This window comes from Brienomyrus brachyistius, chromosome 10 (genome assembly GCF_023856365.1).
Source record: "Brienomyrus brachyistius isolate T26 chromosome 10, BBRACH_0.4, whole genome shotgun sequence".
Classification (NCBI taxonomy): Eukaryota; Metazoa; Chordata; class Actinopteri; order Osteoglossiformes; family Mormyridae; genus Brienomyrus; species Brienomyrus brachyistius.
In genome coordinates this window covers 28,459,971-28,486,908 of record NC_064542.1, presented here as the reverse complement: position 1 = coordinate 28,486,908, position 26,938 = coordinate 28,459,971, and the positions used below count along the sequence as shown (strand labels likewise).

The following is a 26,938-nucleotide window of genomic DNA, read 5'->3' as shown; positions in this document are numbered from 1 at the left end:
CGGCGGGCCGTGCTGCGGCGCCCCCTCCTGTTATTCCGCTGTGTAAACACGCGCGCAGCTGTAATCTCTTCCTGTCGCCGGTCGGGCCGCTTGCAGAGGCTGCCTTGTCCATGTGATGTTTTGTGTATTTTTGGCTTGCTTGGATTTGCGCTGCTACACCTTGCCTGCTTCGTGTCTCACCGCTCCCGGTTGGGGGTGCGGGGCCACCACATCCTATTCAGATATGTCAGCTCTTCTCTGTGCCTGTCCTGCACCCAGTGAAGATGGGATGTCCTGCGTCCCTGTGTCGTCCTCAGCTCTGTTCTCTCTGTTCCCCTGTGCCATTTTGAGGGCAGACATAAAATATCTTCATAGGGACATGCTATGGGAAGAGTTTTAGTCCTGTAATGTTTTTCCACTCTTTGATCCTTGACCTTTGACCTGCACTCATGGGCCTGAAATCTGGGGAGTGTTTCGGGTCACCCTGCTGGCGTGCTGGTTCAGCCATGTGACCCGTAGACTAAGAAACCCATTAGTCGTCTTTCGGCCCGCTTCTCCATGCAACAGGACACAAATGCTGGCTGACCGTGAGTCACGGTTCGCTTACACCTTGGGGGGGGGGGCAAATTGCCCTCCCCCCACTCCCCTTATCATCTCACACAGCTGCTCTCACAGAAATGTTCAGCGCATAAATCTCGGCATTATTTATGAACGTTGACACCTCGGTCGCCTCCAACCCAAGATTAAGGGACTCTGGGGGGGTGGGGTGGCTGTGGGGGAGAGCGGCGCAAGGCTTCTGATTGACGATGGAGTGACTCTGAGGCATCCCCACCTGCTCGGCATTCAAGGACGGCTAGCCAATTGGAACGGTGCGGGAACGGGGCTGGCTGCCGCCCTCGGGGTCGGATCGAGCCTCTGGTGTCATAGAATCTCAAGCGGGGATAGTTTTGTCGAAATGCATAGCCATGAGCAAGATTTGGACGTGAGAAGCACGGAGCTCACCTTCTGGACATGCTCTATGCACCTGCCACAGCTTATACCCCAAGGGGCAGCCAAACCCCTTAACCATTCCCATGACAGTGGACAACTGGACCTCTCAGGTGGTTCGGCTGTGTTCTGGGCTTGGGTTGTGGGTCTTGCCCCTTAGACCCCTGGCACTGGACCTAACTTATCAGCCCCTGAGGTTTGATCATGGGGCTTTGGATCCCAAAGTCCAGCCTTTTTTAAGACTCGGAACCCAACTCATCGAAGAGGTCATTGAGTTTATCCGCCTAGAGTCCGTCTCCGAGGGCAGTAATAATGGCGGTAGTCGTGGTAATTTGAACCTTTCATGGAACATTCAGGGGGTTACCCTTCAGAAGGGTTTTTAAGCACAGCTTGACCTACACTATAATTAATAGTGTTCCTGGTCGTAGCCGCACAAAGAGGTCGCCTTACCGAGGGCTTAAATTAGCCAATCAGCGGAGGTTATTCTAGCTGGTCGGTGTTCACAGATAGGAGGTAAAGGTTGGGGGGGACACGGGCGGGATGCGGTTTCCCTTGTGGCTCCCTGTTGGTGGCATGTGATGGGGGGGGGGGGGGGGTCATGTTTCCTGTCATCCTGTCAGGCGGTACATTGACACATCTGTTCTTTGAACCTGTTGAACTCATCCACAGACCGGGGTGTAATTTATATGATGTCACGGACATACACATTCACATTTGTTTACATGCCATTTTCGGGCTGCAGGCGTGCCCCTCCTCCATAATGTTGGATTCCACTCCCCAAACTGAACTCTAACACCTTTTTTTTTTTTGTCAATTCGGGCGATGAATTTGAAAATTCATCTTATGAAAGGAGACCATTTCTTTTTTGCTTGTTCTCATTGTGGCACGGAGTCCCTTTTCTAGGGTTTATTATCCTTCTCGGGGTGTCTTTTCCCCAGAAATTCTCAGAGAACACAGTGGGCTGTTGCCCTTCGTTGGGGGGGATGGCGGCATCAAAGGACACTTTATCGGGCTGTAAATTTGAGAGAGTTGATGCTGTTTTTTTATCTGTTTCTGTGGATTCCTCTCTGAATTACGCTTTTTTTTTCTCAGGTCCTCCGGTTTATGAGGCAGTTGCTGTGGCGATCTGCCTTGGGGAGGTATTTGGCCCGACCCCCAGCATGATCTTAAATCTTGGCGGTTCTCTCAGCGGCTGCACTCTGCCGCGGTGGACGCACATCTCACACACCGTGTGTCCCCATGCCATCACCTCCCGGTTTGTTTCCAGTCTAAGGCCTCGTTAGGGTGAGGGTGAGTCTGTCAGCCCTCCATTGCCTCAGGTCCTACGGGGTTAAACAATCCTGGCGACAGCAGTGGCTTGCTTTGATTTTAGCCCACAAAATTAAATAAAGCTCGCATCTCAACAACAGAAATAAGGAAGGAGTTTGAAAGGTAGGAGTGCGGGTTCCCGGTTCTGCTTTGAGGGTAGGAACAGCCCCATCCTGCCTGTGGAAGCCCCCCTCACCGTGTGTCAGGACCTGCCTCACCCTCTTGGGGTAACCGGTCCAGTTCGTTGGTTCCGTGCTCCGGTCTCTTATCTGATCCACGAAAGAGCAAATGCGCATGTGGCCTCTCGGTGAATCTGGGTCATACCAGTGCAGCGAGCCCTGGGGGAATGAGAAACACTTTCTCAGTGGTTCGGGCCCCCCCCGTCACAGGAGGAGCGGTGGCACTGGCGACAGCACTCTCATGACCGTCCGTGTCCTTGCACCTGGGGTGTCATTGATGCGTCAGCGGAGTGCTTCCCCATGGGAGACGCAGCGGGCGGCTCTATCGAGCAACGGGAGACTTGGCTAAGCTGGCAGTGGAGTGGGCATGTCTCAGCTTCTAGGTGGGGAAGCGACCTGGAAGCCTCTAGGTTTCGCATCGGGCCGGCAGAGAGTCTTACGGCTCGGTGGCGGAACTTACAGGGACTTTCTCTTCCTGATGCTGAAAGGGAGGCAGATGGTACCAGTGATGGTGTGCCATTGTGCGGAGGATTAGGGTTATAGGGTTAGAGTTATGGGGCGGATCAGGACTAGGGTCTGGGTTTTAGGGCTGGTATCTCTATAAGCTGCTTGAAAGGAGATTTTTACTGGTTCTAGTTAGATATTAACATTTTAGTTTCTTCACACTTTTCCAGATTTTGTCTGTAAGCTACTCGGGTCTAGTTGTGTAAAACCTCTTTGGCAACCAGATGGACAGATGACACGTCTTTTCCACTCTTGGTTAAATTTTTTTAGATTCCTAATTTAATTTGCGAGCAGTGAAGTGCCCACAGCCAGGGGGTCTTAAACTGCAGTCCTTTCCAAATCTTTCGATCTTTCCTCTCCTTCCCATTAAATCTATTCTAAGTGCTGGATGCAGTCGCTAATTTCATTAGCCTTTCTTGACGATGGATACTTGGATTTTTTACCACCGTGGTACCAGGGAGGCCGTGAAACCAAAAGATGGCTGGAGGTGTTTTGGCAGGTTTGGGGCCTTGAATGAAGTCCTGTGGGGCGCCCATGGAACGCGGACCCTCCTCTGGCACAAACGGCCGGCTGGTCTTTCATCGGCCGCCTTTCAGTTCCTGCTTTCCGATTCCAGCAGCAGCGCCGGACTGTGGAAAGGGTCCGTTTCTACAGAGTGAGCCTCCTGTTTCCGTCCATTTGCAGGTGCTACAAGTTTGGCGCAGTTGTTTGCTACTGTTGGTTCATACAGAACCTGTTGAACCCTACTCACCCCCCCCCCCCCCACACACACACACACACACACTTGATGAATTTAAGTGCATCGTTTGCCCCTTCTAGAGTCTGAAGCCCAGCATGAAATCAGTCAGTGATTAGAAGTTCTGATGGGCGCTTTGATTGTCAGCCTCTCTGCAGACTAATGTGTAGCCTGGGACTCTTTGGTCCTAATGGATTAGCTGCTTGCTCGAATGGCTGCTCCATCTTTCCACAGTTTGAGCTCCGCTCGCTCTCAGGATTAGCGCAGTGCTGATGGGAAGTGATTTTTTAACCCACCTATCTCCTTTCTGTGAAGCGATGAGGGGAACACCGTGTTCTGGAGGAAGTCTCGTTCTATTTGGGAATTACTTTACAGCCAAGTTGTAGCAAAGTCTGGGATTATCCTCATGTGGAGCGTTGGCCGTTCATTATGGTAACTGAACCACACCGATGAATTTGATTCAGTTCCGTCCTCTAGCCGTTCCTTCCTCTAGTTTCCTACCGTCCACTTGGTAATCGTCCGTTTTTAGTCTCCAGATGGGGAGATTGTCTAACTGACATCCCCGTGCATTAAAACAAAAAGGAAAGGCGTAAACTTTTCCCGGTGTGGATCACTGGAAACTATGAGACACTGACCACCTATCAGCATCCGCAAAGAGCTGCCCCGAGTCTCCTGATGACCAGGCCAACGTTGCTGGGTGCTTCTGGCCCACTTGGGCATTTCCAGCTCTCTGTACATGCCCCCTCACTGCTGACCTACTTTATGATCAACAGAAACTTCCGGTCTCCTTATGTAGGCGCCCATTTCTGTTTTTTTTTTTTTTTTTTTTTTTTTTATGGTTGTCTCTAATTTTACTTCGCCATGGCACCGCTAAGTCTGAGCCACTCGTACCTGAAGCTCTGTAGAGCATCCTCATCCTGGTGATTATTACACTTCTACGCGGTGTTCTCCGTACTTTCTCACAGACGTAATGGGAGTGAAGGCTCTTGTGTAAAAATCACATCTGCTGTGTTCAGTCTACTAGTATGTAGTTGCGGATGGCAAAGGTTTGTGTTTCATAAGCGTTTATTGTCACCTGAATCTTCAGACACTTTGGGAATGTAGCGTTCTCAGTGATGCCTCTGCTGCCCTGAGTGATTCGGAAAGCAGGTTGACCCAGTGACCTTCCAAGATCGAGATTAATCACAAAAGCGGAATTCAATTAGTTTTAGTTGAAGGAGATTTAAGCTGCTCTCCAAGAGCCAACAGCAGTTGTAGCCGTGTGAATGCAGAGCTGTTGTATTCCATACTTAGGAGCTAGACATCTTCAGTCAAACTGTAACAGACCACAGCCACACAAAGCGGGGCTGAGGTCAGCATTTGAGCCTGAGAGTTCAGTATTACAGTGCGACACTTGCCAAAATGATTAGCTTGAAATGTTCTGGAACAAGATGAACTTCAGGCTCTGTAGCTTTCTAATGGCAGAACTTGGGGGATTAGAAAACCGATGGTTAAAGCATGATGTGTCAGTAAGAGGATTTTGAGCTTGTTGTTATGGAAAGGTCAGGCCTTTGGAATTAGCTCTCATGGAACGTTCATCTGGAGGGGCTGGTCTGCTCCGCCTGCTATTTATGGGGTGAGTGTTACTTTACGCGATGCTGAAATTGATTTCTCATAGGAGTTTTACTTACACTATAATGTTCTGTACAATCTTATGGTGGAGAAGGTGGGTCCAAGCAACTAGAAGAGGTGGGATAACCAGTCAGATGTCTTGGTCCTACCTCCTCTAGTTGCCTGGACCTGCCGCCCCTACAGTCTGGTTGGTTATCTTGCTGAACCAAGTAACTGACTTGAGGGTTAACATGCTACAAAGTCTTGGTGTTTCTGCACACCGATGTAGGCGTTTTTTTTCTTAAATGGCATTGTTTGGCATTATATGTGTAGCTGTGTTTTCACCAGCATTGGGGGCTGGATGATAATGGCATATTTTGAGTGGGTTTTCAGATGTAAGGTATGCCGTTCGGCTTGGAAAGAGGTCCCAGACAGCATTTGGGTTCTGGCTCCACCCATGTCACTAACACAGGCATGTTCTTGGTCCTTGTTCCGATGTCCAAGCTATATAAATCACCAATTTTCTGATGACCTGAATGGGATATTTATCTTGGAGTTGATCATCCAGGGCTGAAAGCTTATGAGCCAGAGTTGTGCTGTTCGAGACCTAATTTACAGCGTTAGTCGTTAACCAGCTGGGGGACAGTGTGTCATGGGCTGGAGAACGGGAGAGGAATTTTAAGACCTTCAGCGCACCTTCACGCCGGGATCTTGACGGAGAGCCTGTTCTCCACTCCTTTGTGGAGATAGCCAGGCGAGGTAGCTGGCAGATGGCAGAGCCTTCTGCCTCTGTGTGAGCTCTACAGGATAAATCACCTGTAACTTCGAGGGCCTCGCCCGGGAAGTCCCATTTCACAGAGGATGCTGGTGGAACAGTCACGAATTCAGATGCTTCCTGAGGTGCGGTGCCGAAATCGTGTGGCAGGAGTGTGTCCACGAGCATGTCGCCCGCTGAGTTTGATCATGAAAGTGGTACACAAACATTGGAGGGGAGAGCGTGACCCCTGGTCCAAGCGTGCTTCATGAAGCCATGCAGCCATTATCTGTGTTCTTCTAATGAGAATGACTCATTCTGGTGTCATTCGTCTTCTGCTTTCCATTTTGGAAACTCCAGACGGTTGTTTACTCTCAGTGTTATTTTCGAGACCTTCTGAGTCAGTAGTAATCCATTAAGTTTTTTAAGTTCACTGTCTGTTTGTTCGGGCCACTTCTGCAGTCATGGGGGCATCTCCATCAGCTGGCTGGTTGCCAGCACTTTGGCTGGGCCTGGTTCCCGATGTTTGGAGGGCTGTGGGGCTGAGGAAATGGGCTTCTCAAATACCAGCATGAGTCCAGTGCTGCTCAAGGGGCTGAGAGAGAACTGTGGGGACAGACCCCATGACATGTCTAAATGTCTCTGAGGGATATTATTTCAGGTGTCACAGGAGAGACGTGGCCCAGTTAGCCTGGAGTCACTAGATGTTCAATGGTAGGGGTTCCAAACCTTTGAAAACTGGACCAGTATACGTTGCAAAAATGTCATGGGGCATTAAAAGTCATCAACTTCGGGAGGTGGATGTTCACTTGGCATGCAGATACATGTTTATGATATATAATTTGGGAGTTACCCAACCCCTCCCCCAAACCTATAGTATTCCATGGCCTTGTGGAGTACTGGCTGCGGACCGAACCCCTGTTTTATGGAGACAATTGATATTTTTAGGATTTCGTGAAGGTGTTTTTTTTCCCTTCTCTCTTACATTTTCAAACTTTGTGGACAGTAGCCTTGAGTAATCTATTGTTTCCCTGCTAATGCTAGGGTAGCTTGGATGGAATTTTGGAAGCTTTAGCACAATCCTCATCTCCCCTGAGTTATCATTGTGTCCTGTAGTCACAGTGTCATTGTGAGGGGTGGGTTTGATCGTCACTGAATTGCCAGGGCTTAAAGGAACAATTGCAGGACTATAGTGCTCCACCGAGGGGTGGATCAGTAGCCTGCAGAACATCACTGATAGGACGGGCCGTGATTACAATGGTGTTAAATACAACAAACCCTAATGGCAACCGTTGACCCGATTCCTAAGGATATAATGTCTCCATATGACTAATCTGTTGTGTCATGGGTGAAATTGGAATGGATTAACCAGCTCTACTGGTAGGTGGCACCAGTCAGTGAAGTTTTCCAGGAAGTTATTTAGATATGAGTGAGATAAATGTGTCTCCTCTCATTCACTTACTAAGTGCATTTGCAGTGTAGTTTTTTACCGTGAAATATGATCCTGGAGTGAGACCTGAGAATAGCCCACAGTCATCATAAGGCGGCCAACGGATTATTTCCGTAAGCATGGGTGATATTTATAATATTCCTTTATAGGTTCTACTCAGCAGTTCAACTGTAAAAGAGGCAGATTCTTTCCAGGGCAAGTGCACGCGATGCAAAGACTTGAACTAGAAGGTATTCCTGGTCAGAGCCTCTGAGTTGAGTGCATAAATATTAAACTTTTTATCCACTTGCTGTCTTTGAGGTCAGGGTCAGATAGGGCCATTAAGCCAATCAGATTCGTGGTATGCAAATTATGTAGGCCCCTGAAGCTTGGGTATGGGTAAGCGCGAGTCACACTACAGCAAGTATAGAAAAAAAGAAAAAAACTCTCTTTGTTGGTATGAGGAAGATGCTGAAACCTGGACTTTTAGGGAGAGTTGGAGATGTTTGAACTGGAACCTAGTGTGGTAGAAGACACCGAGGCCACTTGGTAGAGGCCCAGAGGACATCCTTATATCCTTGAGAAAGACAATTGAGTTATGGTTGTGAAAATGCCGAGCCCTGCAAGCCGAAGTCCAAAACGGCAAGCTTTGTAATTGTAAAGCTGTCCTTTAACAGCGGCGTGTCTCTGCAGTCTGTCCTTTTGGCCTTTGAATTCCACATGTAAAGGTCAGCTTGGTGCTTTAATCGCACCGTGAATTTCGAACCAAGCTTTCACACGAGGTGCCTCAGAATAGACGACAGCGAAGGAGGAAATCTGAAGAATCTCACCAGGGGCTATAGTGATACTCGACACTATACAGCGAGCTGCACCAGGTTTGCACCAAGCTGGCCACCAAATGCTGCCTGTAAGTCATGGAAGCTCACGTGTGGTGCTTTTTCCGGCACGGAGGAGTCCTGTCCTCAGGGACAGCTCGAGCACTAGCGCACGACCGCTGCTGCAGAAACCATGGCCATATTTAGAGTGAGAGAGACACCACACTTCCGCGGGTCCTGCAAAGGAGGCAGGCTGTGCTTTCGCTGTACGACAGAGACGGAAGTCCGAGGGTATGTCGGATGTCTTGAGAAGGGCTGTTTGGAGCTCGCAGATCTTCCGTGTCCTGGTTCTCATGACCTGTCTGTCACAGGATTATTCTCCCCCCTGTTTCTCTCTCTCCCTCCCCACCCTCATGCCACCCTGGGTGGGTGTGCCTCAGATGGGGACTCCACTGGCCTCTGATGGCACTGCAGGACAACCAGCTCAGTGATTAACAGGGCTGGGACCTGTCAAACAGATGGAAAATGCCCAGAGTGCCGGCTGTTGTCAGGCTGCCTGTCAGCCTCCCTTTTCTGCGGCGGGGGGGGTAGGTGAGTGAGACATTATTCCTGCCCCGGTTTCTGCTGACAGAATGGTGTGGAACTGTACCCAAATCAAGGACACAGAGGGTCCTCCGTCCATCAACCTGCCTTATCCTTCACAGCACTGCCACAGCCAGTGAGGGGAGGTATTTTACTCCCTGGTTTATTTCCTGGTCCATGTCTCCTACGATGGCTTCTGGATGGACACGTCACTTGCATGTGGTTTGGGATGGTACCATTTTCACTGTTCCGTTTGTCGCCTTTGGCTCCAGCTCAGGTATCCAGAACCTTCTCAGCAGAAGAGACGAAGCGTTTGGTGTATCTGGTGCGACAGGATCGGTAATCCTGGGCAGGCATCATCTCTACTGGTGTGGAGAAAATCCAGTCAAAAATGTCATGCTTGTCACCTTCCCATGCATGGTTATCACAGCTTGAATTGGCTTTTGTGAACTGATAATAATAGAGTCAAGTATAGGAAATAGCTATGTAGAGAATGTATGTTCCAATTATTAGGTTGTTCAGTTGTTGATATTATTTTAGCTATATACCAGCCAGCATTAGTTGTAAAATAATCCCCCCCACACAACCCAAATAGCACAGAAATCAGTCATTAGTCCAGGAACCACGTCAGGCGACGCACAGACGGCGAATAACTAGAAGCTTCTGTTTACAGCCTGAACAAGGTCAGCAGATAACTGGATAGAGGACAACGGCATGTGACAGGGAAGCATGTGACCTTAAAATGGATCTAGCTGGGGGAGGGGCAGCCTACTGTAGAGTCCCACTACCCGCCGGGAAATGTGTGAATAGAAAAGTCTTTATTTATGAATGACAATATCCACATCAGAGAAGCAATACACTGCACTTCAGCCCTCAAGCCAAGCGACCAACTGTCTGTGAAACAATCCAGGACTTGGAAAAATACTGGCGTTTCTCATAATACTTCGGTTGACCTTGAGCTGTAGATGAAAATTCCAGTTCCAGGAATCGATAGAGCTCCAATTAACTGTTAATGGTCCTTGCTTGAGGGCTGGCTCAAAGGTGCTCATTAACCTTTAAGCTGAAGTCTTAGCAGGTAGAGACTGTTGGGTTTTTGCCAACCACTCCGGCCGGCTTGTTCGCTTTTTGGTGAGAATGGGAGAAACAGGAGAAGAATGTGAAGATGAGTGTAGGGACACTTCCTGGAACAGGAAGTCGCAGGAAGTCAGACAGGGAACGTCTGCTGCATGTGACCGAGCCAGGAATCTGGTGGGACAGTCGGCCATGTTTTTTGCAAGGATGGCGGAGCACGCTAGCACGGTGGTGGGGCGTCAGACATGCGTTTGAGAGTTGGGAAGACAGCTGTGTAACCGGCAAGCCACTCTGTAACTCTGAGAAGAATTTGATAGGTGTTATACATCTGTGAGCATTACTAATTGAAATCCAGCATCAACTATTAATTGGTAGTAAATAAGAAATGAAGAGTTCCCTTAAGACAGTGGATACTGTCGAGTCATCCCTTATATTAGTGACAAAACACATTCCTAGGATGTGGTTCCCGTTGCCTTTATCATCTTGTCCTGCATGGATCCACATGCAGCCAGAGCATAATCTATGGATTTGGGTACCACTTCCTGCCATTTGGTTCCATGTCCATTTTCATTCTTTTTTTCATGTTTGACACTCAGAGTTTTTTTTTCGTTTTCGGATGGCCACCATGCCTGTATGACATCAGCTGTAATCTGCCAGGTGGCCAATCAAGCGGTAATCCTCAGATGCCACATGAGAACGGTTGGGGTGACGTGTGAGGTCACTGCCACAAGCAAGGTTGCAGAAGAGAGGGTATTGGAGCCAAAATGGAGGGAAGCAAGACTGAGCACGTGGTGTTCAGTTTGAGAGGAGATGGCCTGAGGTGCAAACGTGGCGTAGATGATGTCAACAGGAGGAGAGTTAATGGAGGATGTGTCACAATGGAAATAATCTCCTGCTACTCCTAAAGGTGCTCGGAGCATTAGAGTGCTCTTCCACTGCATCAGGTACCATGTTTTTGCTACTGTACTTTCAGTACTTGCATTTTTCCATTGACGTCTGGTTGAGTACCAGTATCAGAACTTGCAGTACTTGAAGTACCAGCCCAGCTGAGGTACTTTTTGGTACTTTGGGGTGGGACTTGAAACACTTTCTGTGTTGATTGGTCATGCAAATAGCCTGCCTCTGGAACACAATACAGCCGGCGTCTGGAAAAAATTACGACCTCAGAAACCAAAGATAAACAAATTTTAAAAAACAAAGTCATAACAATGGACACATGGATGACGAGATCCAAACTTTAATTGCGATCTGGTTGGAAAAACAGACACAACAGGATGAGGATGGCATGACGAGAAAGAAAAAAGTATTTTGTATAATATACGTACTAGGAAAGCATGGTGGAAATTTTTCAGACATCGCAATGTGATTTTTTTTGTAAAAAAATTAAATTTAAATACTGGGGTATTTATAAAGTAAAAACAGAGTTCAACATAAATTTCAAATCGCTCATGTAAAAGCAGGTAAATGTATACTAGATAATTTGAATAAGAATAATAATTAAAATCGCAAAGCTAGCTAAGGCTTTTTTTTCTGACAGAGTAAAGATATTTTCGCGAAAAACTAACCCCCCAGCAATATAATGTATGGAAGTATGACAAACCCTGCTCGTAATCTAGCCGACTTGACATTCAAGAACGGCGTGTAGATAACAATATGCGATTTTCATATTATTGGCACGTCGCCCAGCCCTATAATATACTATAGCCATTGTTCGAATTCAGTACAAAATGCCACACCTCTCGTCATTCAGCAGCTGTACCAGTTTTTACGCCAGATGAAAACCCAACACCTTGAAGTACTGTACTTTTGGTACTTTCTTGAAGTACGGCACCTGGTGCAGTGGAGAAGTGCCCTTTGGTAGACATGGCCAGTGGGGCTGGCTAACATGGGTGCTTTTGCTTGTTTGCGATGCCTGAAACTCAGCTGATTTGAAACAGGCAATCATCTACCCCCCTCCTGCCCACCTCCCCCACCTCCATTCACCTTTGATGGACTTGCCAGCCCATTCCGAAAGCAGAGAAAGGTTCAGGGAACAGCTAATACTACTGGGAGAAGAGCTCAGGATACAAGTGCATCCTGACTGCCCACTGACTAATATGGAGCCCTGCCTGACAGACAGGATGGCCGTCTGAAACAGGAACGTCATACTCCTTTTATACGGCAAGATAAGAGGGACAAACCACACCGGTGCCTTGGTCTCTTTCATGTATAACCTATTTTCATCTGTGTTCATCTTGATGGACTGGCAGAAGACCAGACCTTGTTTTCCCGGTATTGTAGCCACTTTCGTATCAGATCCCATTACTGCCCAACAAGGCAGGGAGGGCGGGGGCACGTCTCCGTGGTGAGTCCTACCCCCCTTGCATATTAATGATCCCGCTGCCTCTCCTGTGTCCTTGACTTGTATTTGATACCCTGGAAGATGTGGACTCAGCTTCTGCACCAAAGTGCCTGGTAATAAGGCTGAATTAACAGTGTAGTTTGTGCCTATAAGGGCCAGGAAGGCGTCAGCCCAACTACAGTGACATTAGGAAGGTGGACCAACAGCAGGTGCCACGGCTAAAGATCTAGGACTCGTGGGCACCAGGATGGCTTGTGTCGTGGTATTGAGATAATCTGAGCTAATTAACATGAACTGCAGCAGAGCACACGGGTGAAGTAAGCGACCTAGTGAAGGAAGAAATATAATGTCGGTTCAGCAGTAGAACCTTGGGTGAGCTTTCGTTGCTGGGTTCTGTTACAGGGTTCTGGCTCAAGGTGGAGCTGGCAGCCAGGTGGGCTTAGACCATTGAGACACCACGGAGAACATGGGTCATGACGGGTGGCCTGGCTCAAACAGCGGCAGTATGCTAATCTGGGTTTAATCCTGAATCTTCTGTATTCTTCAGAAGAAACCGGGTCACGCACTAAATGATTGAAAGGCATTATTCATGCTGTTGGTATTAATTAGTCTTTCCTGTTGTGTGGTTGTCCTTCTGTGTAAGGATACAAGAGCAGGCCTCCCTTTGAAGACCTGAGCTGCCCACCTTGTATTTCCTCATCCTTCCTCTGCACAGCCTGCTGCCACATAGCATCCGCCAAGCCGCTGTTGAGCAACCAGGTCACCGGAGGTGCGATCGCTCATTAATGTCTGCTTCTCCATGAAGTGCTAACGTGACATAGGAGACCTACCTCAAGAACGGAGCAGCGATTCTCTGCTCTACCTCTGCTATTAGAGCTTCTGTGCGTTTTTTTTTTTTTGTGTGTATTCTTACACACGCACGTCTGGTATGTCCGCACAGAACCTGCTGGGGCAGAGTCGGGAAAGGTGTGTGCCTGAACTTGAGCCAATCGTGTGAGGTGTCTCGTAATGGGCGGTGCCTCGGCCGCTCAAGTTCCTGTGCTTGTGTGATAAATCACCATGCTCCACTACTGAGTGGCTCGCTGGAGGCACTGTACTCGGTCCTTTCCATGAGAAGACTGTCATCAAGCTGCGATCTAATGGGTATTTTTTTCCTCCTGCACGCTTGTTCGGAGGTTATCTGTGACCTTCTGTCCTACTTCTGCCTCGAACTGACCTACTTCCACATGACCGTGGTTAATTTAGGTTAGGAAAACTCTTAATGCAGCACAGAAACCTGATAACTCCATAGAGGCGCAGCAGCTAACAACAGGACCTGCTAACATTAACTCCCATCGAGCAGCAGGATTCTTTTGGTTTTGTCTATGTCTCCCGGGAGGTAACTGCGATCTCTATGGCTGCCGGAAGCCTGGTGTCATGTGACGGCGGCAGACCTGTGATATCGGGAGGATTCCTGTTCCTTCCTCTCAGAAACCCGCATATACCTGTACTGGCAGGTGGAGATGTGTGAATGTGCAGTGGGTTGAGGGACAGCTGTGGTCTGCTTGGGTTTCAGCTGAGCACTTGGTCTGTGTGTAGGGGTGAGGTAACGGAGAGAAATGCCCATGTGTGTCTGGCAGACAGATCTGAAGCTGCCCCCCCGTCATGTGCAGCTTGTGTTAGAAGCAGTCATGAGACCAGGGATAATGGCTATATATAAAACGTACCTCAGATAGCAGCAAGCTCAAAGAGACCAGGACACCCAGATAAGAGCCTATTAGCTGACAAGTGTTTGAGATAAACCAATAGGCCAGGAGGAGCTCGTTAAATCTGTGTTTCTGCAAAGCCTTCAGGTGCCAATTGAGAAGTGTACCCCCCCCCCATGGCCTTGGTGCTGCGTCTATATATATATATATATATATATATATATATATACATACAGCACCCCCCCATCCCCGCGTTGATGGGCATTTGTGGTCCTTAGATTGGCCGGGACTCCTGTCGATCATGGATGCCGATCGAGGTGCGATCAGTGAGGAGGTGGTATCTATTAGGGGTGTGTGTGGTTCTTCCCTGTCTTGGGAGACGGAGAGCTGAGAGCCTGGATCAGGGCTGCTAACAGCTGATGCTTCTGGGAGGGGGTGGGGAATATTTGGCTTTTATTCTCACACGGGCTATACATAGACATTAAGCAGATTGACATCCTGGCACTGTACCCTTTCTCATCATGAATGGACCTTCCTGAACATAAAGCACGTCTGTGTTTTGGAAGTTCCATCAGAATGCAGGGGGATAGGACCTGCATTGCCGGAGATTCCTTCATCTCAGATATCTTGAATCAGCCCTGGGCTTTGCTGGTGAGTTTCACCTCCACTTCCACCTGCACATCCTCTGGCTGCATCTTCTCAGATCACGGAATATCCACAGGACCGATATCCACGAAGCTCCTGAAAGAGTCAGGAGAAATGATGGAATTGGGGGTAAAGGTTCCTCCTGTGGCCAAGGTCTAAAAACCATCTCTCATCTTCTGGGGATTGGAGGTCTTCTGCTGCTCGCAGTGTCACAGAGGTATTTTCTGTCTCTTTCGGAGGAAATCGGAACGTGTCTGCAGAGAGGTCCGCATCCCGATGAATCACAGCCGAGCGCTTTAGCGTGGAGAATGAATCACTGTCCTCATCGTCGCCAGATTATGTTCCGTTTACTGCTGCTCGTCATACAGGCTCATCGGGCATCACTTTGGAGGGTTGTGATCTCCTGCTCCTCGTGTCCTTGCTGTTGTTGCCTTTCTGGCTCTCATGCAGGCAGGAATCCTCCTCTGTGGTTTTGAGGCAGGCACCTGGGTGGTGTGCTGAGTGAGGTGGTGAGGTCGATGAAACGCTTACCACTCACTCCTCGAGCTGTCTGATGTGGTCAAAGACCCGCGGGGGGGTGGGCCAGGCTGAACTAAGTGCCTGAGATGGTCCTGCTGATGAATCCCAGGTCTCAGAGTCATGCGGGATGGCGTTTTCCAGAAAGCCCTGCATGTGTGTGTCTGTGTTTGTGCACATCCCTGTGACCTCGAACCTCTGGAAGCCAAGGATGTTTTTATTGATTGATAGTGAGGTGTTCTGTAACAAACAGACCCGAAAGGACACAACCCACATGGAATGAGACACCTGCCACTATGGGGCTTAATGAACTGTGTCTCTTTGGGGCTGTGGGCAGTGGCTGAAGAGGCCATGCTGTTGGTCATGCGACACAGTCACATGACACACAAGCAGTACCACACTATTGCCAAGCTGTTTGGATGAGACAGGTAACGTGACTCTGAACTTGTGCGTTTGGGGTAAAGAGATACGGAGGAGGAGCTATAGGACGGAATCCTTATTATCTTGTGAATAGCGGCCGTTGGAAGCAGGCTAGTTCCACGGCAAACAATAAAAAGTATAAAGAATGATTTGTACTGGTGGCACAATCAATTATGAGAGTTTGTGCCATTGGTGATAAGCTAATCTCACACTCCATTAAACGAGCTGCTCTGAAGAATGCCACTCTGATTATATGGACGCGGCTCTGGAGAGTGGCGGCAGCGGCCTTGTGTACGTGCTCGCCCACGAAAGGGCCTCCATTTCCTGCCCGAATGAGTTGCCGCCTTACATTACGGCGCGTTGGCAAGCGGCCATTCCCAAGGCCTTTAGGAACGCTTCGATTTCACGCCTCAGGAACACGGGCCGTTCACAGACACGTCGGGATCCGAGTTTCGGATCCACCGCCAGTTACGGCCAACTGGAGTGCTGGGCTAACCGTCATGGGGTGTGTGTGTGTGTGTGTGTGTGTGTGTGTGTGTGTGTGTGTGTGTGTGTGTGTGTGTGCGCGCCCTCCATACATAAGAAACCCCGTCTGTCTGGTGAGGGACCCTTTGTTGGATCAGATCCCTCTGGAATCAGGGGATTCGTTCTATCTGTTGGCACCAGTCCCTTGCTTTCCGCGGTCGTTTCCCTAGCATGACTGAAATGGCTTATGTAGTGTTTCTCAGCACAGCCCTCAGCCACTCTGGGTTGTCGGCGTTCTTAATTGCTTGACCGTTTGGTTCAGTTGTGCTGGGAGCTGGGAGGGAGCAGATATGTTTGACTGTCTGGAGGTCCCCGAGGACCGGGTTGGGAAAGGCTGCCTTTCAGAGTAGAGCCATGTGACCACGACAGGTCTCTGAAAGACGGGGCACATATCTGCTTTGGCCATCTGACGGCTCGTTGGCAGACCGCAGTCGTCCCAGTTAAATGGGGCCTGTCGTCTCAGACTGACTGACCCGCCACCCTCTGTCTCACTCCTCTGTCTCCTGCAGAACGGGGAAGGAGAGGTCAGTTCGGATCGCCTGGATGTGGACTTCTCCGACATTGACCTTTCTCAGCTGGACGCTGGCGACTTCGACTCTGTCAGCTGCCTCAACGAGCTGCACTGGTACAACGACCAATCAGATGGCTCCCCCGCCTCCACCCAGTACAGCACCGGGGACCCAGAGTTCTTTGAGGTGAGGCTGGAGTGCAGTACAGCCTGTCCTTGCTTCTCAGTTACACTCGCTCTCTCTCTCTCTCTCTCTCTCTCTCTTCCTCCTCTCTGTCTACCTACCCCCACCTTTCTGCTTTCTGTCTCTTTCTCTAACCGTCTATCTCTGTCTTTCCCTCTGTTATGCCCATCTCTCTCTCTCTCTCTCTCTCTCTCTCTCTCTCTCTCTCTCTCTCTCTCTCTCTCAATTCAGTTCAAAGTGTTTTACCAGCTGGAATTAGAAGCATTACTTATTGGCAAAGGTTAGTAATTTAAATATATGACAACAAACGGTGTTATCATTTTAGATGACAAAAGAGATGCACCGAGATAAACAGAGTAAGGCCTCTCAAACAACTACAGCAGCCACCTTCCTCAAACCACAGCTCCTTTTAAATAAACGTTTCTTAAAGCATATAAGAAAGAGTCTTGGTCTGTTTCTGCGGTCACCGTCGGAATGGTCAGGCTCAGACAGGCTTTTTTTTTTTGGATCCTTCGGCGGCCCTTTGGGACTGAACCATGCCATGTGGTTCCTGGATCGGTTGGATCCGGGACTGGCCCTTGCTCACCGCCGGTGTGGTGCCCCGTGGAAATGACGGGTGCGTTCTGCCTCTCCCTGCAGATCGAAGAGGAAAATGCAGCCCTGCTGGCTGCACTCACAGACAGCCTGGACGAGGTGGGGGGGCTGGGTGTGTTCCCCTCACTGGGGGAGGGGCTTGAGGAGGAGGAGGAGGAGGAGGAAGACCTCCCCCAAGACAATGAGCCCTTCCCAGGCTCCTTGAGCCCAGAGACAGAAGATCCGTCTCTAGTAAGAACCCTTCCTTGCTGTTTAAGGTGGATGTGGATGAGCCTCTGACTACCCCAGCTTGGGTATGATGGGCAACACAGGTCTGAATTTTTCTCATTTTGGGCTTTATAATGTTGTTTTAGCTACTTTCTAACGAGACCCTTTCTCAGCCAGCAGTGCTCCTGCTCCCTCGCTTTCTGTCGTCTTTTGCTCTGTGCTCCTCTGGCTTTGCCCCATCTGAGACCTTCACTGACCATTATCACCGCTTCCCTCTGCCTGCTGATCTGCCCTCACTGATGCCGTACTTCCTCTGTTCAGATCTGGCAGTCTTCCGTTCCGGGATCTAAAGCCTGAGCTCATGTTAGCCTGTGCACTGATGCATTGTGGGAGCCGCCGGTGCAGGTTCACCCCCGAATGGGCTGTCAGTGCTCACAGCCTCAGGGCTTCTGTACCAGAATGGCTGCATCGTCTCGCCGGGCCTCTCTTCTGTTCCTGCTCAATTGTGCACCGGTCCGAAATTAAGATTCGGTCAGAAAAGCGCCAGGAAACACACTTTGTCTGGCGATCACAAAGCCACCTTTGTGTCCCCACCGTGAGCGGGCTGACGGCACCGCGAGCTAGACGGGACGCTGGGGGGGTGGACGACGCGAGACGGGCCGGCCAGGGGAACAGGCTGTTCTGACCGGCCACACAAAACGGGCTCGACATTAGCATGCTGACGCCATTAAACACTGGAGTCGTGAGGCTGTGGAGCTGCTCAGTGCACGAGCTGCTGTTACCAAGACCAAAGCACATACTCTCTGCTGAATTTGTCTCACGCTGACTGTCGGGTTACTTCAGGCTGTATGTCGGAAGCATCTTTGATGCTGTAATAGTTGTGCTGCGTAGCTCTTGTCACGTACTGCCACCCCCCCCCCCCCCCCCCTCGCCCCTGAAACACACGCACTGTGGACGAGACCTTCATTCTAACCACAGTGCGTTTGTGTGCCAAGACTGAGGTCGCCATCTGCTGGTGGATGGCTATCATGGCACACCATCCCTTGTTGGTGGAACAACGAGTGCATTGAGAGGCCATGTGGGGGGGGGGGGGGGGGGGGCTGCCAAAGTCTGGGGACTTTCACAGTGCAGATGCCCGCTGTGGAAACCAGCCTGCACACAAGCCTGAAGGCTCTTGCGTTTCTCAATGGTCTTGGGGGGGGCGTTTGGGAGGGTGCCAATTTGACTCTTTTTTTTGCCTCTTTTATTAGCGGCTCAGCTCTCCACAGCAGCGAGTCAGTATTTCGTGACAGTGGACAGACTGTGTCACCTGTTGGTGGGGGGGGGGGGGGGGTATCACTGATGCAGTCGGTGTTCTGGATGGTGCTCATATTCCTTCCTGTGACTGACGGCTGCCTCCATCTCTCTCTCACATCCTGCACCCCACTCCCCACCCCCCCCCCCACCCCCCAGCTAAAAAAGCTCCTTCTGTCCCCCCCAATTGTGCCAGTGGGCTCTGAAGCACTAAAAGGGGGTGCACTTTACCATGGCAACAAGAGCCAGCATCTCAAGCCCCTGAGACAGCTGGCTAAGGTGAGCAGAACATCCTTTATCCCATGGGGGCGGGAGTGCGGATGGGGGGTATCTGGGGAGGGAAGAGCCCTCCATATATCAGTGTCTTCCCTGCGGAGGGATGTGATCAGTAACCATGGGTACCGTGCCAGGTTTCTGTGGATGCAGTGTGGCTGTGGGGGGGCTTGCTCTGTCAGCACACACCTGGAGGTGGGAGGTGGGGGGGGGGGACATGCCGCTGCCATGGCAGCTGACTTGCCTCTCTGAATGGGAGTATCCCTTCCTGTGTGCCGGGCAGGGCGACGTCCGGGAGAGGAGGCCCCGGCCCCCGCGGCCGGCGGGCCGCCCCTGTTCCGAGCTGCACCGACACCTGATCACACCGCAGCAGGTGGACGATGCGGCCTCGGCCGACACAGAGGAGGACAGCGAGTCCGACCTCGAGCAGGAGGACCAGGACGAGTCGTCGTCGGGCAGCGAGGCCGAGAGCTGCGCCTCCTCCGAGGCGCGGGAAGTCGCAGTTTTCCTCAGAGAAGGAGCTGCGTGGGGTCGTGGAGCTCATCACGTACATGCACACGTACTGCCTGCCCAGCCGCAAACACGGCGCCGGGGTCCGGCCCGAGTGCCCCCAGAGCTGGTCGTCTGCAGCCTGCCCCAAACCGCCCGCCTTGGCGGCCCCTGGCTCCTGCCCACGAGTGCCCTTGGCGCGTCCACGGGAATTCAGGCGGCACTCGCTGCTCCGGGAGCTCTTGGAGGCTGTCAAGACGTTTGACGTGAGCAAGCCTTACAGACTACAGAGCCCGCCGTACTCCCATGGCAGGCCCATGGCCCCAGACAGGAAGGCAGGGGGAGCGCCCCAAATCGAGCTCAAGGACTCTGGGGCCCCCGAGGCCACAGCGGGGCAGCAGTCCTCCTCAGGGGACACCTCCTTCTCCGTCAGGCGCTCTCGCCGCCTTGCCTCCTTCCCCAGCCGCTTCGCCAGGAAGTCCCAGGTGGGGTCCGGCCGCCCACGGGCGGAGTCCGCTTCCGGGCGGTGCTGTGAGGAGGTGGGCCCGGCTAAGCTTCGCTGCACCCAGCTCCCTGCCAAAGAGACGCCGTCTGGGGGTGGATCCTGCAAGGCTGTGGCCCCGAGGGCGACTCAGCTCGACTCGCCGTGCAGCCAGAACGGTAAAAAGAACAGGACAGAGAAAATCCCCCCATCTATTTAAAACAAGTGTAGTTTATCCCAGTTTGTGTGCAAATCAGAATATTGGTTGAATTTCGGTTTATCCCAGCCTGTATGCAAAAGAGAGTTCCGGTTTATCCCACCTGTGTGCCGAACAGAATAGTAGGTTTAGCTCAGTCTGACTCACTAGAGCCCTGTTTGAGGTGCCACTGTTCCATGGTACATCAGCAGTCACTTGACTTTCTGCTTGCGCTATGGTGACCTCCAACTCCTGTTTCTGATTACAGAGAAACGGTCCCAGCTGTGCCTGCCGCTGGCCCCCAAATCCACAGGGTATGTGTTGACGTCTCTCCTCATCCTGCCCAGAGCCTGCAGCTCAGTGTCCAACACGTCAAGAAAAGGAAACTCCAATTACAGATTCCCAATCAGAGATGAGATCTCTGACTCTCTCTCCTCTTCTCTCTCCCTCCCTCCATTCCTTGCTTATTCAGAGAGCCACAGTACCCCAGCAAACCTTTCGAGCAGACCCTCAGCGTGGAGCTGTGTGGGACCGCAGGTACCATCCGGAGTCTCTGATTCCGGGAGTCAGATGGAACGAGCGCGAGCTCGTGTTTCCAGTGCCTGGAAAGTTCCGGCACATTGACGCCATGTTCGTTTTGAAGAGACAGGGCAATACATTAAACGGTTAATGACAGAATTGGTAAAGTCAGAATAAGCCAAGAAACGCGTTGGGCACATTCATCTGATTGGCCGGCATGAGCAAAAAAGGGGGGGGGTAGCTGGCTGCTGCCGGCCGGGGGGATAATGGTCTGGGCTATATCCACAGGCCTCACGCCCCCTACCACCCCTCCACATAAGTCTGTGGAGGACGAGCCCTTCAGGCCGGAGGGCCGTGCAGAGGGGCCGCCACGTGGGTCCTGGCTGTCCAGGCCACACCCCCGGAAGCTCCTGGAGCAGACGGAGCTGTATGCCCAGCTGCGAGGGATTAGCCAGCCGGATGCAGAGGGACAGGCACAGGGGCCCGTCCACTGTACATTTGGGGACCACGACTACTGCTTACAAGGGCTGGCAGGGAAAGAGGGCGGGGCTCGGGGGCGGCCCTGTGGCAGGCAGCTCCGACCCGAAGACCCGCTTACCTCCAACGCCCTGGGCAGCCACAGGGGGGAGGGGGAACTGCCCCACTCACCCCAGAACACTGAAGGGAGCTCGACCTGCCCCAGCCCGGACCGCTGCTGCCCCCCCGACTCCCCTGGCCAGCTGAGCTTCAGGTACAGCCCTCATCCAATGGCCCCATTCTGGCTACCCCCCCCCCACACCCCAAGCACGCACCGCCCCCTAACCTGGCGACTCTGTGTGTCCACAGCCACGAGGACTCAGAGACGGGTCCCGGAGATGAGCAGAGCAGCCAGGCTTTCGTAAGTGGGGCAGGCGGAAGGCGCGGGCCCATGCAGAGCACAGGGCCCCCATCTCACGGCCCGTTTCCATGGTGTCATTACCTAGGACGATTGCCAGGTGTTCTACATCCACAACCTGCCTTGCGGCGTCACCCGGGCGATGCTGTGCGAGCGGTTCGAAGCGCTGGGGGAGCCTCGGGACTGCAAGATCATCGTCAAGGACAAGTGGGTCACGCCCCAACCCCCTCCTCCCCCCACTATGTGGGCAAACTGTGGCTGTAGGAATACGGATTAGCGTCTGCGCAAATAGCTGCTGAATAGGGATGTGACCTGATTAAAGCAGCCATCTTTCTGTTGCTCCCTAAGGGGAGAGGTGCGGTGTGGTCACTTTCCGTCAGCCCCCAGGGGGCTCCGAGCAGAGACATAGGTGGGAGCTTCAGCCCCGGAATGGATCACCACGGAAGTTCAGCAGGAAGCGCTACATCGATCTAGGTAAGGCCCACCCTCCACGACATCTGATTGGTTAGTCCCATCTCCTTCTTGCTTGGACCCACCTCATCTACAGTCTGATTGGTTATCTCTCTGAGCCAATCATTGTTCCTTCTGCCCTCAGAACATTGTTGTGTATATAAAACTCCCAGGATCCGTTTGGCCGGGTGAAGCTGACTGAGCGGCTGTGAACTGTGTCTTTGTGCAGATGAAGCGGGACCTGGGCCAGTGAAGAGTAAGTACGACGCGCTGGACTTCGACACCCTCCTGAAGGAGGCGCAGAGGAGCCTGCATCGCTGACACGCCTTAAAGCCCCACCCTTAAGACTGGCGCCAGGACGTCAGTCAGGGCACCACCTAATGTTTACATTTTTAACATCGGAACCAGAAGCGGACCATCACCTCCTTCGCGTGGGGGTCTGAGAAGGGCAGACTCAAGGAGGGGGGGGTGGGTGGGGGGGTTGGGGAAAAAGCCTAAAAACCTAAAGTACTCTGAACTGCAGAAAGCTGCTTTCTGTGTCTGAGTGTGATCGCACCCCGGTGGCGAGCCGCCCCGCCCTCCCATTGGTCGTCGTGCCGTGCGTGTGTGTGCGTGTCGTCCTGTCTGTAACCCCGTAGTCAGTACTGGTGGAGCCGCAAGCCTCATTCGCCATCTAGTCGTCGTCGTCATGTGTGGGGAAATTTTAGAGGAGGGGGGGAAAAAAATATACGCTTTACATGGCAAGCCGTGGGTGTAAAACTGTGTTTCACAAGAAAAGAAAAAAAAAAAAAGACAATTTAGAGTTTACAGTTTAAAAGATGAAAAAAGCCCTCGTTTTGTAAACTTAGCGCTTCCTTGATTTCATCTATGCACTTGTCCTGAGGTGATGGTTTTCTTGCTCTAGATCTTCTGCCATTGACCCCCACCCCTTACTGAGCCCCCTTACTCCCTGCGTAAAGATGACAGACTGGAGTTCCGGTGATGGTCCCCTGACTGCTCTTTTCGGGATGGACTGTTACATCCCACAGAAATGGCAATTAAAATGTGCCCCATTTTCACAGCAATTAAAAACATGACCAGTTTTTAAGCAATTATCATGATTTTTTTTTTTTTTTTTGTTCCGACTTTTTTGCCGTTTTTGATGTTCGTTTCTTAGCACTTAACGCAATAACGATGACAGTCCCAGTAGGCGACTTCCTCAAAGTGTGTTCATTGAGGTTTTCACTGTAGCACAGTGTTGGGGAGCTCAGGGCTCAACGCTGGTGTTTTTGTTGTCTGGAGACCCTATTAATGACAAGTATTAAAAGCATCATCTGTTGTCCAAAGAAGCACTTAACCCCCGTCACCCGAACATGACACCTGTCATCTTTACACTCACGGGACCTACACTACCAGTCAAATGCTTTTTCACACCACAGGTTGTTACTGCTTTTCCATTTATTTCATAAACTGCAGATTCTTTTTATTCTTCTTAAGAACTGGAAAGTTGAGTGAACAACTGTAAATGAAAATATAAGTCAAAACAAGTTTCCTTTATTTCATAGAAAGAGTGTGTAACAGTGCATGTCTGACGCCCTATTAGCTGGTTGTGTGGTGATGGCATAGTCAGGTTCCAGGATGTCCTTTAACTTTAATTGCACTAGTTAACCGTTTCATTCCATGAAAAAGAGCCGTATTTAATGTCCCTTGTAGAAAGAATGCCTTAAATTTTCTCTGCTGTTATAACTGCTAGAGGAGGTTACTTTGATGAATCAAAGATGGAACATTTTCTTGCTAATAAAGGGACTCAAATGGTGAACATACTGCAAAATCTATTTGTTAGCGAAGAATATCGAGTGTATTTTTAGTAAATGTTAAGTGAGTAACCTGCAAATGTAGAAAATCTGTGTGTGTAAAAAGAACTTTTGGCTGGTAGTATAGTGTTCTACGTCCCATAGCCCCCCCCCCCCCCCCAGTCACTAATAGTCCCTTGCAGCCTCGCTGAGCGGGTCGGCCACATGGTGGCAAGCTGGGAGCGTCGGAATGTTCTAGAAGTCTCGTTCCTAGAGGAAACGGAGGGGTATCTACCTCGTTGTTCTCGCTCTCTTTTACCTCCTCTCTCTCTCTCTCTCTAAAGTTTTTCTTTTTCTCTGTGGGCTCGAAGCATTTGCCTCATTGATAAACTCTAATCTTTGCGTCTGATTTTGACACTTGTCTGGGCGTGTTGTTCTTGTGTTGTGGTGTGTCAGTCACTGCTGTTGCCGGGGGTCCGGGGAGTGGGGGGTTAAGCCTTGTTCTCCCCCCACCCTTTGTTAATCTTCAATCCTGTGGGCCCCGGTAGGATGCAGTTTGACTCTGTGGGGGGGGGGGGGGGGGGGGGGCTGTCACGGCAGGACCCCCTCTTTCCACTTTCTACAACTTCTCTTCCTTAACACACGTGAATCGAATGTTTACATCACAGCGCCCCCCCTACGTGCTAGAACGCACGTTAAGCACACAGCGCCACGTTTGGCGGCACGAAAAACCTCTCGGCCTGGGCACCCTGGCTTCGTGGGCAAACCACCGGCCGCAACGTAAAGTGTGCCCTCTACTGGTGCCACCCAGGAGAAACGCAGCGTCGTTCCTCCTACTGCGCCTAACGGGTGTTTGTGTTTAACGTGCGGACTAGTTAACGGCAGGTGGACGTGCAGGTTTACATGATTTAACCTTGTTCTAACGGCTTATAAGATGTCTAAGGAGATCCACACTGGGATTCATTGTGGCCGTGAGTTTGGCAGCCAGTCCCCGGCGAGGGGGTGGGTCACTCACTGTTCATCTGGGGACTGCAGAGATGGCAATGGGCAGGAGGGAGATGCTTTAAGGGAATACTTGGGGGGGTGGTACCCTATATCAATGGGAGATTTTTAAATGAGTTTAATGTTTTTTGATTTTTTTAACAGTACAGATGCAATATGTGATATATATATATATGTATGTATGTACGTATTACAGGTCAGCCTTTCCAGCCGGTGGGAGGCGAGAAGCTTGTTCAGACATTCTATAACAGGATGGTTCTTGATTGTATTAGTAACAGACTAAAGCGGGTAAATATCACGCATGAATCAGTGCGGTGTTTCGTCCATTCCCACAATGCAACTGGGCGTCCCACAAAGTCAGGGCCTGTGTGCCTGCTGCGTTTATACGGCTTCCGCTTGGTTAGAATGGCATCGACTCCTGTTGGTTTGCCGGGATCCAGAACGGCCTCTTGCTAAACTCCCAGCAGCTCCTCCCGCAGATCAGGAGGAGGAGAAGCGGGTGGCCAGATTCGAGCCTATTTCAGGTCGTTGGACTGGTTTGTTGCCAGGGGTTACTATTGTGCTGGTGGCTAGATACAGATAAACAGTTAAGTATCTCACAAGGAGAGCCTTAAAGCTACAGGGGGAATAAAGCTGTCGGTAGCTTTTAATAATACAGTTAAATGTCCTTTAAAATGCTACGTGTTTTATTAATTACTGAAGTAATTTTCAATACAGCCATATTATAAACAGTATATACATATATAGCTATATTTGTGTGTGTGTGTAGATAGATGTATAGATGAGTATATAATTTCATATAGAAATCTTTGACCATTTCCTCCAGTGTTCTGAGCACTTTTCAGCAAATTTTAATGACTAACTAAAGTGTTGGGTGGGGGAATCCAAACCTGAACACTTCCAAAGGGAGCCAGACTCTTTAGATCAGTGTTTCTCAGTCCGGTCCTCGGAGACCCAGAGATGGTCCACATTTTTGCTCCCTCCCAACGTCTTGCGAGAGGGAGCAAAAACATGGACTGCCTGCGGAACCCCGAGGACTGGATTGCGAAACGCTGCTTTAAGTAATGATTAAAAAGGTGTCCATGCTTTTCACTTCAAAACGGTTGTTTACCAAAAAAAACGCGGATCTGGGCTGCCCCACCGGAGCAGTTTACACGTGTCAGACTGTTTGGCTTTCGGTTTCCATCCAGTTCCAGTGATCCGAATCGGGCCCCCAGTTGATGGGCTTGGTTCAGTTTTCCCAACCGTCTCCACTGTGCTGACACTGTAGACTCCTCCCTGTAGATCAGAGCAGCTTTTTCGAACGTTAAGCGTTCTGGTACGCGACCGGCCTCCAGCGGAGTCACGCTTTCGTTGACGCGACGTCGGCACTTAATCATGCTGTCCTGTGCGCTCACACGTCCTCTAGGACTTGCTATGGAAGGGCAGGCGTCCGATTGTGTTTTCCACTGATCATATCTAATATCCACAAATCATTGCCCGGACTTTTTTTTTCCCTTTTTTTTTTTTTTTTTTTTAAGAAACTTTGTTTTGTTATAAAGTATTTGGCTAGTGAGATTTTATATTTTTTACATACATTGGTTTATTTTGCTTTTTATTTATATGCTGTTTAGTTTGGATCCTCCTCTGTTGTGTGATTTCATGTCTTGAGAATGTGGAGACAAAGCTTTTCTGTATTTTTGAATTGTTAAAATCTAGTTTCATAGATAATTTTACCAAAATAGCTGAAATTATCTGATGTTATAAATTATATTTTAATTCATGTAAATAGTTTTAAAAAGACTATGGCTTCCTTTTAAACTGAATATGTTTCTCTTGAGAAATTGTTTACATTATTAAAGTATAGAGATGTTCCTCATTTACTGTAAAATAAGTACATATATTCATTGATTTGCCTTCAGAGAATAAACATCCTAATGAACAACCAGAGTGCTTAGTCTGAGTCTGCTTTGCAGTTTTTCACCTGCCTTTGTGGATGCAGTGCGTCTGCATTTGTCCAGTGCTGGGTCTCTGCTACAAGCCAGAATGCT

The 26,938-nt window shown here is 50.3% G+C and overlaps 1 protein-coding gene across 1 annotated transcript in view; it reads left to right on the top strand.

Moving 5' to 3' along the window:
- Positions 1-26,837, top strand: part of ppargc1b (peroxisome proliferator-activated receptor gamma, coactivator 1 beta) — a 35,910-nt gene extending 9,073 nt beyond the window's left edge. Inside the window, 12 exon segments of the mRNA XM_049027929.1 lie at positions 16,576-16,761; positions 17,398-17,583; positions 19,012-19,131; positions 19,409-19,593; positions 19,595-20,274; positions 20,560-20,605; positions 20,764-20,828; positions 21,099-21,540; positions 21,636-21,687; positions 21,773-21,892; positions 22,035-22,158; positions 22,364-26,837. Of these exon segments, the coding sequence (XP_048883886.1) occupies positions 16,576-16,761; positions 17,398-17,583; positions 19,012-19,131; positions 19,409-19,593; positions 19,595-20,274; positions 20,560-20,605; positions 20,764-20,828; positions 21,099-21,540; positions 21,636-21,687; positions 21,773-21,892; positions 22,035-22,158; positions 22,364-22,455 (2,298 nt within the window). The 3' untranslated portion in view covers positions 22,456-26,837.
- The last annotated feature ends 101 nt before the right edge of the window (positions 26,838-26,938 follow it).